Below are 13,459 nucleotides of genomic sequence, written 5' to 3' on the forward strand. Positions count from 1 at the left end.
ATGAGTGTTATTAAATGGTTTTTGATTAATCATTGGAAGTGTAGAGTTAACTTTGCTTTTCTACTTGAATTAAATGTGTTTGTGTGATTTGGTTGTGTGTGCTTTGGTTTAATATATGTTGATATTCAAATGTTAGATATCGGGTGTTTCCAATGAAATGAGGAACGGATAAATTTACAAATCAATGATTAAAAAGGATAAACATGTTTGTTTTGTAAATAAAATCAATCAAAGGATTTTTGAAAGTTTTAAGAGATCTCTGTAATAAAATTAAAAATTTATTGAGGAGTGAAGAAAAGCCCAGCAGAATATCAGATCAAAGCTCAAACCAAAAAAGATTTAAGGAGTATGATTGTTGCACAAAATATCTTTTCTGTCACACTTTTAGTTGAACTGTCAACATCCCAATGTGAGTAACACATGTGCCCACCACACATATTTACATTGATCTCTGTCAAACACACCACACTTTTATTTCAAATGAAATCAAATCTATCTACCCATGAATTGAATTGAAATGATTTTATTTTAATTGTATTGTGATTGTTTGACTTATTGATTGATGCTATTGCGAATGGCTTTGAGTACCTGCTAAAAGTGCTTTGGGGGTAACCTGGAAGAAAAAGACCATTAAACACACTTTTATCAAATCGCCATTTGCAGAATGAAGGAATTAAACTTAAGTACAAAATAAAATAAACACCCACACAACCACACAATTTTTACAATGATGGAGGTGGCAAGGATTACCCAAAATGATGAACAATGGGCAAATTTGAAGGGAAGGAGCTGATTTGTGTTGCAAAAAAATTGCAAAAAAGAAGAACCGAAAGAAAAAAGATTTTTTTTTTTTTTCACATTCATCAAAAAATTGTGGTATTCTATTAATTGATGGATTTAATTTTTTACTCATAATTTTGAAACCTCACGAAAAAACTACACCCCACTATAGCGGTTTCCTTTGTATTTCTGATCGAGAAATTGGCAAGACAAAAATAAAAATAAAAATAAAAAAAGTATTGATAAAAAAATTCACTTAAAAATTTTACTCCAAGTTAATGAAGAGAAGGTTTTTTTTTTGATTTAATAATAGGTTTTGAGTTTGTATATATTCGAGACACCAACAAACAATTATTTACCACATAACCAAAAACAATCAACAAATAATAATAATAATAATAATAAAAATAATAAATAATAATAATAAACGTTAAATAAATAACAATTATAATATCAAAATCAATCAACTGATATTTCAGCCCCTTTTTGTAATAAAAACCAACCACTCAATAACATTGCACACACGCACACACAACACACACAATTAACAAACAAATAATTTAACCTAAATCAAACAAAATAAAACTCACACAAACACACAAAAAAAAGATATCTTTTGAAATTCCAATTGCTTCAACAACAATCAATAACAAATAGTATTAATTAATCATTTTCACTATTGACCTGTAAATCACACAGTTAGGATTTTGTTTTTGCATTTCTACATATATTTATATATTTATATTATTATTGATTTATTATTAATATTAGTATTAATTTTAAACCAAAATCAAACCATTCTACATTTATAATAGATAGAGATCTGTATTTTTTTTTTTTGTAGAAATTAACCAAGTTATCTATTAAATCCGATAGTATAACATCATCACAATTCAATCAGTCCATCAATAAGATAATTAATTAAACAACAAAAACAATTATACCAGTTTATATTTTTTTTTAAATACCTCATTATATTAATACAAAAATAATATTTATTTATTTATTAATTTAATAAAATAATAATAATTTGTATAAGACAGAATATTTAAAATAAATATTTGTCTTTAAAAAAAAAACTTTAATAATATCCTTATAAATAAATCATAATAATTATAAATAAATAAATCAAATCAAAATGTCTGAGAATCACGTTTCTTCGCCATCCAAGTCTAAAACCACCAGCGCTGGTGGTCTCCATAATAACCTCAAGATTTGTGTCTTGGGTGATGGTGGTGTCGGTAAGGTAAGTTTAATCTAGAAAACTAAAAAAATAAAATTGAAATAACAAATATTAATAATTATTATATTTATCTTTAGACATCCATTACAATTCAATTATGTTCAAATCATTTTGTTGAATATTACGATCCAACCATCGAGGATTCCTATAGAAAGCAAGTTGTCATCGACGAGGAAGCTTGCATTCTGGATATTCTGGATACTGCCGGACAAGAGGAACTTACAGCAATGCGTGACCAATGGATTCGTTCTTGCGAAGGTTTCATTATTGTATATACAATCACCAGTAGATCATCATTCGACCAAGTCACCCTTTTCAAAGAGCAAGTCTCACGTGTACTCGACAAGGAATCCGTTCCAATCATGCTTGTAGGTAACAAGTGCGATCTGGAACACCTGCGTGAAGTCACTCTCGAAGAAGGTAAAGATCTTGCAAAGTGTCTCGGAATGCTGCACATGGAAGCATCTGCCCGTACCCGTCACAACGTCGAAGAGTCTTTCTACGAATTGGTTCGTGAGATGCGTCGTCGCGAGCGTGGAATCAAGGATCAAAAGAAGGATGACAACAAATCAAAGTCCAAATTCAAGACTATGGTATCCAGTAACGTTAAGAAATTAAACAAAATCAAGACCAGAACAATGAATAACATGCAAAATACATTCTGTAAGACAATGTAAAATTCTGTGTTATAATAATAATTTTAGTCAAAAGTATTACATAATAATACAATCAACAACTTTTCAATCCGCAACAACAAATAATAGTTCAACAACAACAACAACCAATAATAATAACTTGTAATACTTAAAAAGGTCAACAATTTGCCTTTTTGTTTTTTTTTTCAACAACCCCTGTACAGTATCATAGTTCGAAGACATAAAGACGAAACAACAAACTCCGTACCATTTCAAGTTGAAGCTTTGTATTTGTTTAAACCTGTATATTTTTAAACCCTTTCCAAAATAAACATTAAACAAAGTTAATTTCTTTAACAAATAATAATTGTTAAAGAAATATATTTAATACCAAATTAACAATACAAAAGATTATTTTATTTTAATAATTATTCACATATCGCGATATTCTGTGTTGGGTCAACAAAAGAATCATGATGTTAATCTTTTCTATTTTTCTGTGTAGAGTTGGTCTCCAGATAAGATGGTTTATAGACCATTATCGATACGTAAAATAAGAATATTCAAATTAAAAATAATATTTTTATTCTCCCTTTATTGTCATATGGTTGAAATATCACACACACCCAGTGATCATTGATTTCAAAAACATTAATAGTACTTGATCAAATAACACACATAATTATTTTTCATTGTATTTTTTTTTATTTCTTTCTACTGAATAATGAGTGATGATCAGTGAAAACAATAAAAAATGAATAATTGTAATAAATTATATTTATTTATTCCTTCAAAATATTATATTAATTGATTCTCATTGTTTCTTTTTTTATTTATATTTTTAATTAGATATATTTTAGATATTTATTAAAAATGAAAATTATAATTTTAATTGCTGTAACCTTGGCTCTGGTATCAATTTCATATGGTTCATACTCAGGGAACCAGGGACCATTCATAAGTCAATTCACTAGTGGACCTTCATTTCCTTCTCTCCCACCTATTGCCGTTTATCAGAGTAAAGCTAGAATAGTTGAATTAAAATCTGAAGCAGGGTAATTATTAATCTTTTTATTTAATTTGGAAAAATAAATTATTAATTAATCTGGTTTCATAGTTATCCAAACATTTGGCAATTGATTATAAATATTGACACCAAGAAATTCCAATTTCTAACAATGAGATTGCCAATGGATGTAGATCAAGAGGATATCGAATTACTTAATAAAACATTGTCTTCCGGAGATTATAAGACCTCTGCTGATCGCTCAACATGGTTCAATAGATCTAATAATTTACAAATAACTAGATTTTCAATTAGATTCTTACCAGTACGTTTAAACTTAAAGAAAATATGTGATATTCTTTTTTAATTAATTTTAATTTTATTTATATTAGGATGACAAGATGTTCGAATTCTATTCCAATTCAATGGTACCACAATTTATTAAGGATGTTGCTAACTTGTTAAACAAGTATGCTCAAAAATATCTAGATAATGTTCAAGCCGCTTTACATCCAACTACACCCAATCCAAATCCAACCAAACCGACTCAACCAAAAGATAATCCAGCAGCTCTGGCACCAGCAGCACCAGCATCATCAGCACCAGCAGCACCAGCATCATCAGCACCAGCAGCACCAGCATCATCAGCACCAGCAGCACCAGCATCATCAGCACCAGCAGCACCAGCATCATCAGCACCAGCATCATCAGCACCAGCAGCACCAGCAGCACCTGCCAAGCCAACATCAACTGCATAAAAAAATCAATAATCAGACATTTAAAAAATAAACAACAATTAAACAAAATATTTTTTTATGATTTTTAATTTTATCATTTTTTTATTATTTTTCTTTTTTTACAAAGTTTACTGTACAGAGTTTGATTAATATAATATATACATAGCTCAGGATGTTATAGAATAAATATATAATGGGGTTATAGATATAATGTGTATATATGAGATAAAAGTCTAATTAATATATATATATATATAAATATAATAAAATTAGGTGTGATTAGTTGTTTGGTCTAAGTTTCAGTTTTTGTTCAAGTGTTGATCTAAGAGATGAAATTTCTCTTCTCTCGTGTGCCATGACAATGGTTTTTTCACCTGTATATTTATCAAGTTTGCCAGATCTCTTTAAATCTAAAATCCTAATAATATTGATTAAAAAACAAATATTAATATTTTTATTAATATTTTTAAAAATATTTTATAGTTTTCTTACTTTTTCTTTTTGCTCAATTCGTCTTTTTTCCACTTTTCAACTACAAGTCCTTCATTCTTGACACCAATCTAAATATATTAATTAAAAAATTATTAGTAATGATAATTAAATAATAGATACTATAGAATTGAAATATTTACCTTTGAATTAATCTTTGTATTTAACCAAAGCTTTAATAATACAGGTTGTAAAAGTGAAACATTTTCAACTAATTCCCTTGATTCTTCCTGAGTCAACTCCCTAATTTGTTTTAAAGCAGTATTTAAAGCATTCCAGATTGACCAGGTAATATCACCTAAAACTCTTGCGTTTAGAGATCCATCTAAACCATGTGAAGCCTGGAAACCAATATCCTTCTAAAAAAAATTAAAAACAATTATTAATAAAATGAATGTGATAATTTATATTTTAATAGTTTAATTAACTTACCATTCTTGCAGTGATACCTTTAGAGTATTTTTGTCCTTTAAAGCTATCGAGGAATTGAATCCAGGTAATCTTATTTATATTCTTATTTAAAATGATAATGTCTTCGAAAGATGTGTTGTTTAATTTTAAATTCTGTTTGATTTCTTGTACTTCGGATATTTCGGATAAAAATGTGTTTGAAATCGATTTCGAATCACTACCGCTTGACTCTACCCAACCATCTTCGACTGGCTCCTTGGCTTCCTCCTCATCGTAGAAGAATCTCTCTTTGATATAGTTCAACCACTGCGACTCCATGGTGTTGATGACAGTGGAGATGACAGCGGAACGTTTGTTGGAATCCAACGGTGACTTTAATGTGTCCAGATGGAGATCTGTTTGAATTTTCAAGAGTTCGGATGCTTGATTGATAAAGTATGGTTTGACTTTGAGATTTGAAGCGGTCTTTTTGAGATTGTTTAGCTCTCCAAGAACCTTTTCGGATTCCTGTTGATTTTGCTTCAGTACAAATTCTTCGGTTGTCGACAAAACCCATTCCCATTCCTTCCACAGCTCCTTCTCCTTCTCTTTATATTCCTCTGGATCAAAGTGCTTCTCTTCGATTCCTCGCAGCCAATTGGAAAGAGTGTATATAATGCTGAGAACATCATGTGACCAATATCCAGACTCTCCTTTTAACTCTTTATTATTATTATTATTACTACTACTGATACTATTCTCATTATTATTTAATACATCAACTACTTGGTTGGTATGTGGAGAGGATGGAATTAAATTTGTCTCTATCATTATTTCTGTTTCCATTTTTGTTTGTTTTTTTTTTTGTTTTTTTTAATTTAAAGTTTCTCTACTATCTAATCTAATAAGGAAAATTCGAATTGGATTTTCTTTAAATTATAAATAATTTGTTGAATAAATATATATAAAATCTATAGATTTTTAAAAAATAAATATATTAATAAATTGTTGTTTTGATATATATATATAAACAAGGTAATGATGAGATGATAAGAATTTAAAAGTTTATTCTATTCGATTGTTTAAGATTAAAATACCAGTAAAAACGATTTTAGTTATTAAACAGTTATTCTTTGTGTGTACACCAAATAATAATATTCCAAACTTGGTAAGGAAGTGTGATCAAAAAAAATAAACACAAACTGTAAAAATAAGATTTTTTTAATTAAAATTTATCGAATGACAATAAAAACACTTTCAAGTTCAAAGAAAAATAAAAATGTATAACAAGCTGATGTAATTATATTATATTAAAAATAAATTAATTACCTATTTCAATTACTTTTTTAAGAGGTTATTTTTTAATTATATGTTGGTTGGATTAGTTATCAATTGAAAACTAGAGTGTTGAATTGTACTGTTTCTAAAATAAACAATAATATTTAAATAAATAATTTAAAATAAATTTATAGTTTGTTATTATTATTATTAAAATTATAATTATAAAAAAAGAAAAAGATAAATAAAATGATAATAAATTATAATTATAACATTATTATTCTACAATGACTTTGTTGTATATAAATTGATGATTTTTGTCTGTTAAATTAATTTTTTGATTTTGCAGTAATATTATTATTATTGTTATTATTGATTTTATTTAAATGTTATGTTTAATTTTTAATGTACACTAAAAAGATGAAAACTATTTTGTTTTTATTGTGTTTGTATAATAGGAGATTGACCTAAATGACGAAGTTTAGCTATGATGTATGTATAATTAAAAAGTGTAGATATTTTATATTCTTGATGATTTTATTTATTGTCTTTTGTGTAATTTGTTGTTGTTTTTGTTTTTGGTTATAATGAAATGGGAAGTTTAATAATTAACGATACAAAAAGGTGGTGGAATAGTAATTATGTTCAAATATATAAATATATTAATTAAAAAATTAATTATTCAACATATAAATTTATTTTTATTGTTGTTGTTTTGATATCATATAGCATGCTTTGATAGAGAACATTTGAAAGAACAAAAACAAAAAAGAGGTAAAAAGGTAAAAAGGAAGATATAGGACAAGCTCTAGAGTCAATCGTTTCTCTAATAAACACAACCACACTCACTCACCACCATCTACACCCACCACACATGACACAATTCAAACAAACAATTTTGTTTTCATCCAATATGGAATGTTTTGATGGTTGGGAGTGTTTAGAGTTTTACTGTGTTGTGTTTATTGTGTTTTCCAAAAGATATATAAAAGAAAAGGGGGCGGAAAGAAGGATATTTTACTCACTGAATTCCAACAACAAAAACAACACTGTAAATGAAAAGAATGTCAAGACTAGTATACATAAAATTATATATTTAATCAAAATTATAATGCTTATTGTTAAATATTTGATAATAATAATAACAACAACAACAAATAATAACACACTTTTCATCGTATATTTCAATTGTTAACAAATATTGATTTCTTTCATTTACATTTTGACAGGTGTATGTATCTCTTTATGTTTACATTAATGGTAATATAGTGTGTGCTGATAGAAATGAGATACATGCAGCAGCAACAACAAACTATGGCTCTCTATTATTTGTAAGTGCACTCTGTTTGTGTGATTGTGTTGTTGGAATATTATTCTGTTCTATGTGTGACATATTCAAATTTAAATTTAGAATAATAGAATAGAACCACAGAGTATAATAGTACGAAATACAAGTGATTCTATTATTTTTATGATTATTATTGCTCCAATGATTTGATTTATATTAACCAAATTGAGGTTGTTATAATTTGTAATCAAATAGCTATTAATTCGTTAATGGGTTATTAATATCATGATTTTATTTCTTTAGTCTCCAAATGTTGATGTGGTTGTTATTGTCTTTTCGCGGGCAATTTCTCTCACCACTTAAAAATAACACAACATCAACAACGAAAAAAGTATATAGAAAATGAATTTTATTTTACCATCTGATAAAAAATTAAATTTGTGTGGTAGTGATGTGATTGAAGTGGTGTCTATCACTTTATATTATTGTGATTAATTTCAAGATGTGTAATCAATTATTTTATGGTTTGACTATTTTATACAATTGTAAGTGTTATAACAGATATAATTATTTATAGATACTATAAATAATACATAATTTTAAATAGATTTAGTAGTTTGATGTGATGTGGATATAGAGAATAAAGAATAATGTAGATTTTCAACAATGAATGAATTTACAAAAAAGAATAATGTAAAATGACCAGTTAACTTGTCCATTAATAAAAATTTACAATCCAACATTTATCAATTTATTATCCCATTACACAATATAATAAAGGTTTTTTGATCGTAATAAAATGTAGAGAATATTTAAATTTTACAGTTATTTATAGATGTAATTCATTGATTTGTTGGATATTAATTTTTTAAAATAAAATTAAAAAAAAAAATAACAATATTGTTTTTTAAAACTTACAATTTAAAATTGTCTTTTAATTTCCAGATGGTTGAATTCGAACTATTTAATTATTATTATGATTTTATGATTGTCAATTATTTGATCTAAACTAAACTATCTACTTTTGGTAATATTTTAAAATTATTTTTTAATATTAAATTATTTATCTATCCATATTGAATTTATTAAAAAAAAAAAAAAAAATTAATTATTAATTCTTTCAAATATTCGAAATATATAATTTAAAGATAAGTTAACGAATAAATTTAATTCAAAGTTATCAAACTTTATCAAAAGTTATAATTTAATTTAAATTTTAGACATTCATTTAAGAAAAAGAAAAAACAAACAAACAAAAAGGGCAAAAAATAAATTGATAAAGTGATTCGAATTATAAATATATTGATATAATATTGGGATAAAATAGTTGTTGCAATTTAAAATAGTTGCAGCTGCTTAAAGTAGCGTAAAGTCTCAACTGTTAATTAATTAATTCCAATTCAATTCAAGGTAACTACTGATAACAGAGCTACACTATTGTTTTTTGTTATCTCGTTACTACTTCAAATTTAATATTTGATTTTGACTTTTTTTTTTTTTTTTTTGATTGATTTGATTTGATTTGATTTGATTGCAATTGAATTTTGAACTATAGTATTATTAATTTGTATACTACTCTAATTATAAATAACTTTCGTAACAACCCAACCCCATATCAGCAAACATAGCAACAACAACAAAAACAACAGATGAACATAAATGAGTAAATTAATTTATAGTGTAAAAGTTAACTTTTATGTAACATTTGTTGAACCTATTATTACACTTTGGTGATTGCATTATACGGGAATGGGGTGGGCATAAGTTTTAATAACAACTAGTGAAGATACACCTTTTGTTTTTCGTTTAACAAAAAAACACACATAAAAAAAATTAAAAAAAAAAACAAATTTTTTTGAACTCGTTTTAAAAATTGCTTACCTTTTAATTTATTTTGTTATTGCTTTTGCTGTAATTAATTATTTTTGATATTATTATGATTCTTTTATTAGTTATCTATCTGTACTACTTTTTCTGTTATTTTACAATTGTTATTGATAAGTTAGTTAAACTATATATATTTAAATTTTAAAAAAAAGAGTATAAAATTTGAATTTAATAAAGGATTTCACTATTATAAGTATTTTAGTTGTGTTGTTGTTGCTATCAGTCTATATGCAGTGTGGTGTGTGTATGTGTGTCTCTGTTTGTGTTTGTGTGTATGCTATTCTATTTTGATTTGCTTTCTTTTTTTTTTTTTTTGTATGATAATAACAATAAATATATTTTTGTATTAATTAATTTTTGTAGGTTTTTATTTTTACTCGTTGTTCTATGTATGTTGTTGTATTATTTGTTAAATAAAAAGTTTGGTGGGTTAAACTATATTTATATTGATTGACACTTAGATTGTTTGTTTTAAATTTCGAATGTTGATGTTGTTGGGTGTGATTCAAAGATCATACTTATAAAATAATTAAAATTAAAATAAAACGAAAAAAGACGATAAATTGCTGTGGTATTATATGTGGTAAGCGGAAGAATCCTCTCAAGTTTATCCTTTCTTCTCATTATTTTGCGAAGCTTCCACCACACACCCACAATATTCGAAAAAAACCAAACCTGGTGGGTGTGTGTAGCGAAGATCGAATAATAATGTTAATATACCCCTAAAAAAATCAAAAAATTCCAATTAAAAATAAAATTGAATTAAATAATAATTATTTTTATTTATTTTCCATTATAATTTAAAAAGTGAACTAACAAAAAAAAAAAAAAAAAGAGTAGATTAGAACTTCATTTATTTATTTTATAAAAATAATAAAAATAATAACAATAATAGGTAATAGTAATAATAACAGTATTGTTGTTATGAATGTTAGACAAATTACAAATATTTGTATTTAATAGATGATGTGATTTTTTTTTTGTTTTAAAATCGTATTTTACCACTAGTTTGATTTTTTTTTTTTTGATCACAACGTTATATGATCGATAGTATATTTATAATTAGATAGTAAAATAAATAAATTATTGATCGGTATTTATTTACCAATTATAGCGTTATTACAAACATAAACTTTAATAATGTATAATTGTTTCACCTGATTGTATCGACTCTTCGAGACGATGTTGACAGTAATAATTTTGAAGTAACATTATTTACTGTAATTATTAATGTTTTATATATACATATATACAAAGATGATGATTAGCTTGATTAAAAGGGTAACAAATAAAAATTAATTTCATTATCATTTATTTATTCTATTTATATTATATTATCATTCTATATATATATTGATATCTATTTATTAGTTTTATTATGAAGAATAATTTTATTCTATTTTTATTAATTATTAACTTATCAATTTCTTTGATATTTTGTCAAAGCACTGATTCCTCATCAGCAACAAACCAACCATCACAATGTTCAACAGATATTGATCTGCTGGCTAGCTTTAGTTATAGTAGCTATATGGATTCAATGAAAAGTAAATATTTCTTTTTAAATAAAAAAAAATAGAAAAGATTGTTAAATGTTATTAATAAAATTGGTGATTTTTATTATTTTTTATAGTGTGGATGTATATGGGTAGATCACCCAATGAACTGGGAAATATGGAACAGTGTTTGATGCTTCCACCAAACGTGACACATTATTGTGTTTATCAAACATCAATTGTGATGGAGAATATGACACTGCCGTATGTTGTAGGACTTTGCTTCCCAAAGAGTTGCAATACCACCGATGATGTTCAGTCGGCGTTGAATAGACTAATGATGTCATCGCTGATAATTGCACCACCAGGAAGTGATACACAAACACATTTCTATACCAGAGATCCACCAAAAAAGAATTGGACTGTAGGTGCTGGCATTGTTTTGGGTTTTTGTGTGTTGTTTGCAATCTTGGTGGCTATTGGAACATCTCTAGAGTTAATAAGATCGTACATGTCGAAACTGATGATGATAGAAGAATCCAAGGAATTCATGGAGGGAGGAACCACTGTAAAGCTATTCCTCTCGTTTTCTTTGATTAAAAACTGTAGAGCATTCATGTTCTTACCAGAGAGTAGAAGTTTCGATAGTTTGGATGGGGTTCGTGTATTAGCTGCTATATGGATTGTCATTTCTCACACAGGAATATTCCAACTATTTCCAATGTCCAACGATATGGAGTATTTTATGGCCAAAGGATATAAATCATATGCCTATCAAGCAATTAATAGTTCTCAGTATGCAGTTGATCTATTCTTCATGATAACAGGATTCCTAGTTTCACATATCCTCCTTAAGAGTTTGGAATCAAACAAGTCAAGAAATCCTTTATTTTGGGTTATGTATGTAGTCAACAGATTACTTAGATTGTGCCCACTCTATTATTTCTTGATATTTTTATTTTGGCAATTGTTTCCTCTGATGGGAAGTGGTCCTCTCTGGTATCAGATGTGTCAGTTTTATATTGAGAGAACACAACAATATTGGTGGACAAACCTACTATTTATCAATAACATATACCCCAAGGATTTCATTAATCAATTCTATAGTTGGGGATGGTACTTGGCAAACGACACCCAATTCTATTTAATTGCACCATTTGTCTTAGTTGCCTACAAATACAGAAAGATATACGGCTACATATTAGTTGCAATTCTTTTCGGAATATCTTTGGCAACCAGTATTTGGATTAGTGTGGAAAACAATATCGTATATGATATATCAGTGTTCCTCACTCCAGGCGCCAATGAAATCTATGTAAAGCCATGGGTGAGAATTGGCCCTTTTGCCTTTGGAATTGCATTGGAATTCATCTATAGAATGGAAACAACAAAGAGACTGTATGAAATCACTCTATTTAGATATATAGCATATGCTTTCAGTCTTGGGCTATCAATGTTCTTAGCGTACATCCAATATGATACTTATCTCAAAACTTGGAGTCCACTTATCGTTGGACTTTACTTGGGTTTTTCAAGAACACTATTCCCTGCAGCCATTTCAATTTCATTGCTTTCAACTTTCTATGGCCACGGTGGTTATTATTCCAAGTTCCTAAAACTCAGTTGTTTCCGATACCTCTCCAAACTTACTTTCGCAATGTATCTTATTAATCCTATAGTAATATATTCATACAACTATTCAAGAACAAGTATTCCCCATTACTCCGTAATTGAACACTCCTATCAAGTCACTTCTAATCTAGTATTCACAATCCTACTTTCAATCATACTTCACTTAACAGTAGAGAAGCCATTTGTAAATCTACAACGTATATTATTACCAACAAATACCAAAAATAATAATAACAATAAACCAACCAATCCTGCAAATAAAGTTTAATAAATTTAATATTAAAATTAAATAATAAATTTAAAAATAATAAAATATTTGATCAATCAATAATCATTGCAAATTATCATTTGAGATAACATAAATCAAAATACAAATACAATAGATGTTATATTATTTAAAGTGATTTTAATAAAATTGTTACCCTTTTTTTTTCCTTCCAAATATGGAAGTTATATTTTAATCATTATAACCATATCCAGAAAAATGAAGAATCAACAATGTTGTAAATGAAATATTCTTCTAGATATAATATAAGGTTTTATCAATTCGATTCAACCACATTATCGACAATTCCATTACATAAATAAAGTAATCAAA

The 13,459-nt window shown here is 26.9% G+C and overlaps 4 protein-coding genes across 4 annotated transcripts; 3 read left to right on the top strand and 1 right to left on the bottom strand.

The window, feature by feature from the left end:
* Positions 1-1,918: 1,918 nt before the first annotated feature.
* Positions 1,919-4,422, top strand: rasX (Ras GTPase; the record flags this gene model as incomplete). Its single annotated transcript, XM_020579817.1, has 6 exons — positions 1,919-2,026; positions 2,101-2,696; positions 2,728-2,820; positions 3,519-3,713; positions 3,776-3,989; positions 4,057-4,422. The coding sequence occupies 6 exons, from the start codon at positions 1,919-1,921 to the stop codon at positions 4,420-4,422; spliced, it is 1,572 nt and encodes a 523-aa protein (XP_020430492.1).
* A 258-nt stretch (positions 4,423-4,680) lies between these two features.
* PPL_09019 (uncharacterized protein) lies at positions 4,681-6,126 on the bottom strand (the record flags this gene model as incomplete). The annotated part of the gene is made up of 4 exons (XM_020579818.1): positions 4,681-4,819; positions 4,894-4,961; positions 5,034-5,249; positions 5,323-6,126. The coding sequence occupies 4 exons, from the start codon at positions 6,124-6,126 to the stop codon at positions 4,681-4,683; spliced, it is 1,227 nt and encodes a 408-aa protein (XP_020430493.1).
* A 1,496-nt stretch (positions 6,127-7,622) lies between these two features.
* On the top strand, positions 7,623-10,864 carry PPL_09020 (uncharacterized protein; the record flags this gene model as incomplete). Its single annotated transcript, XM_020579819.1, has 9 exons — positions 7,623-7,634; positions 7,788-7,889; positions 7,978-8,012; positions 8,150-8,170; positions 9,526-9,576; positions 9,936-9,977; positions 10,097-10,122; positions 10,629-10,685; positions 10,800-10,864. 9 exons carry the CDS (start codon positions 7,623-7,625, stop codon positions 10,862-10,864), a joined length of 411 nt encoding a protein of 136 aa, XP_020430494.1.
* Positions 10,865-11,111: 247 nt separating this feature from the next.
* Positions 11,112-13,129, top strand: PPL_09021 (acyltransferase family protein; the record flags this gene model as incomplete). The annotated part of the gene is made up of 3 exons (XM_020579820.1): positions 11,112-11,280; positions 11,367-12,129; positions 12,337-13,129. The coding sequence occupies 3 exons, from the start codon at positions 11,112-11,114 to the stop codon at positions 13,127-13,129; spliced, it is 1,725 nt and encodes a 574-aa protein (XP_020430495.1).
* Between the last annotated feature and the right edge of the window lie 330 nt (positions 13,130-13,459).

The sequence above is a fragment of the Heterostelium album genome (assembly GCF_000004825.1).
Source record: "Heterostelium album PN500 unplaced genomic scaffold PPL_scaffold9, whole genome shotgun sequence".
Classification (NCBI taxonomy): Eukaryota; Evosea; class Eumycetozoa; order Acytosteliales; family Acytosteliaceae; genus Heterostelium; species Heterostelium album.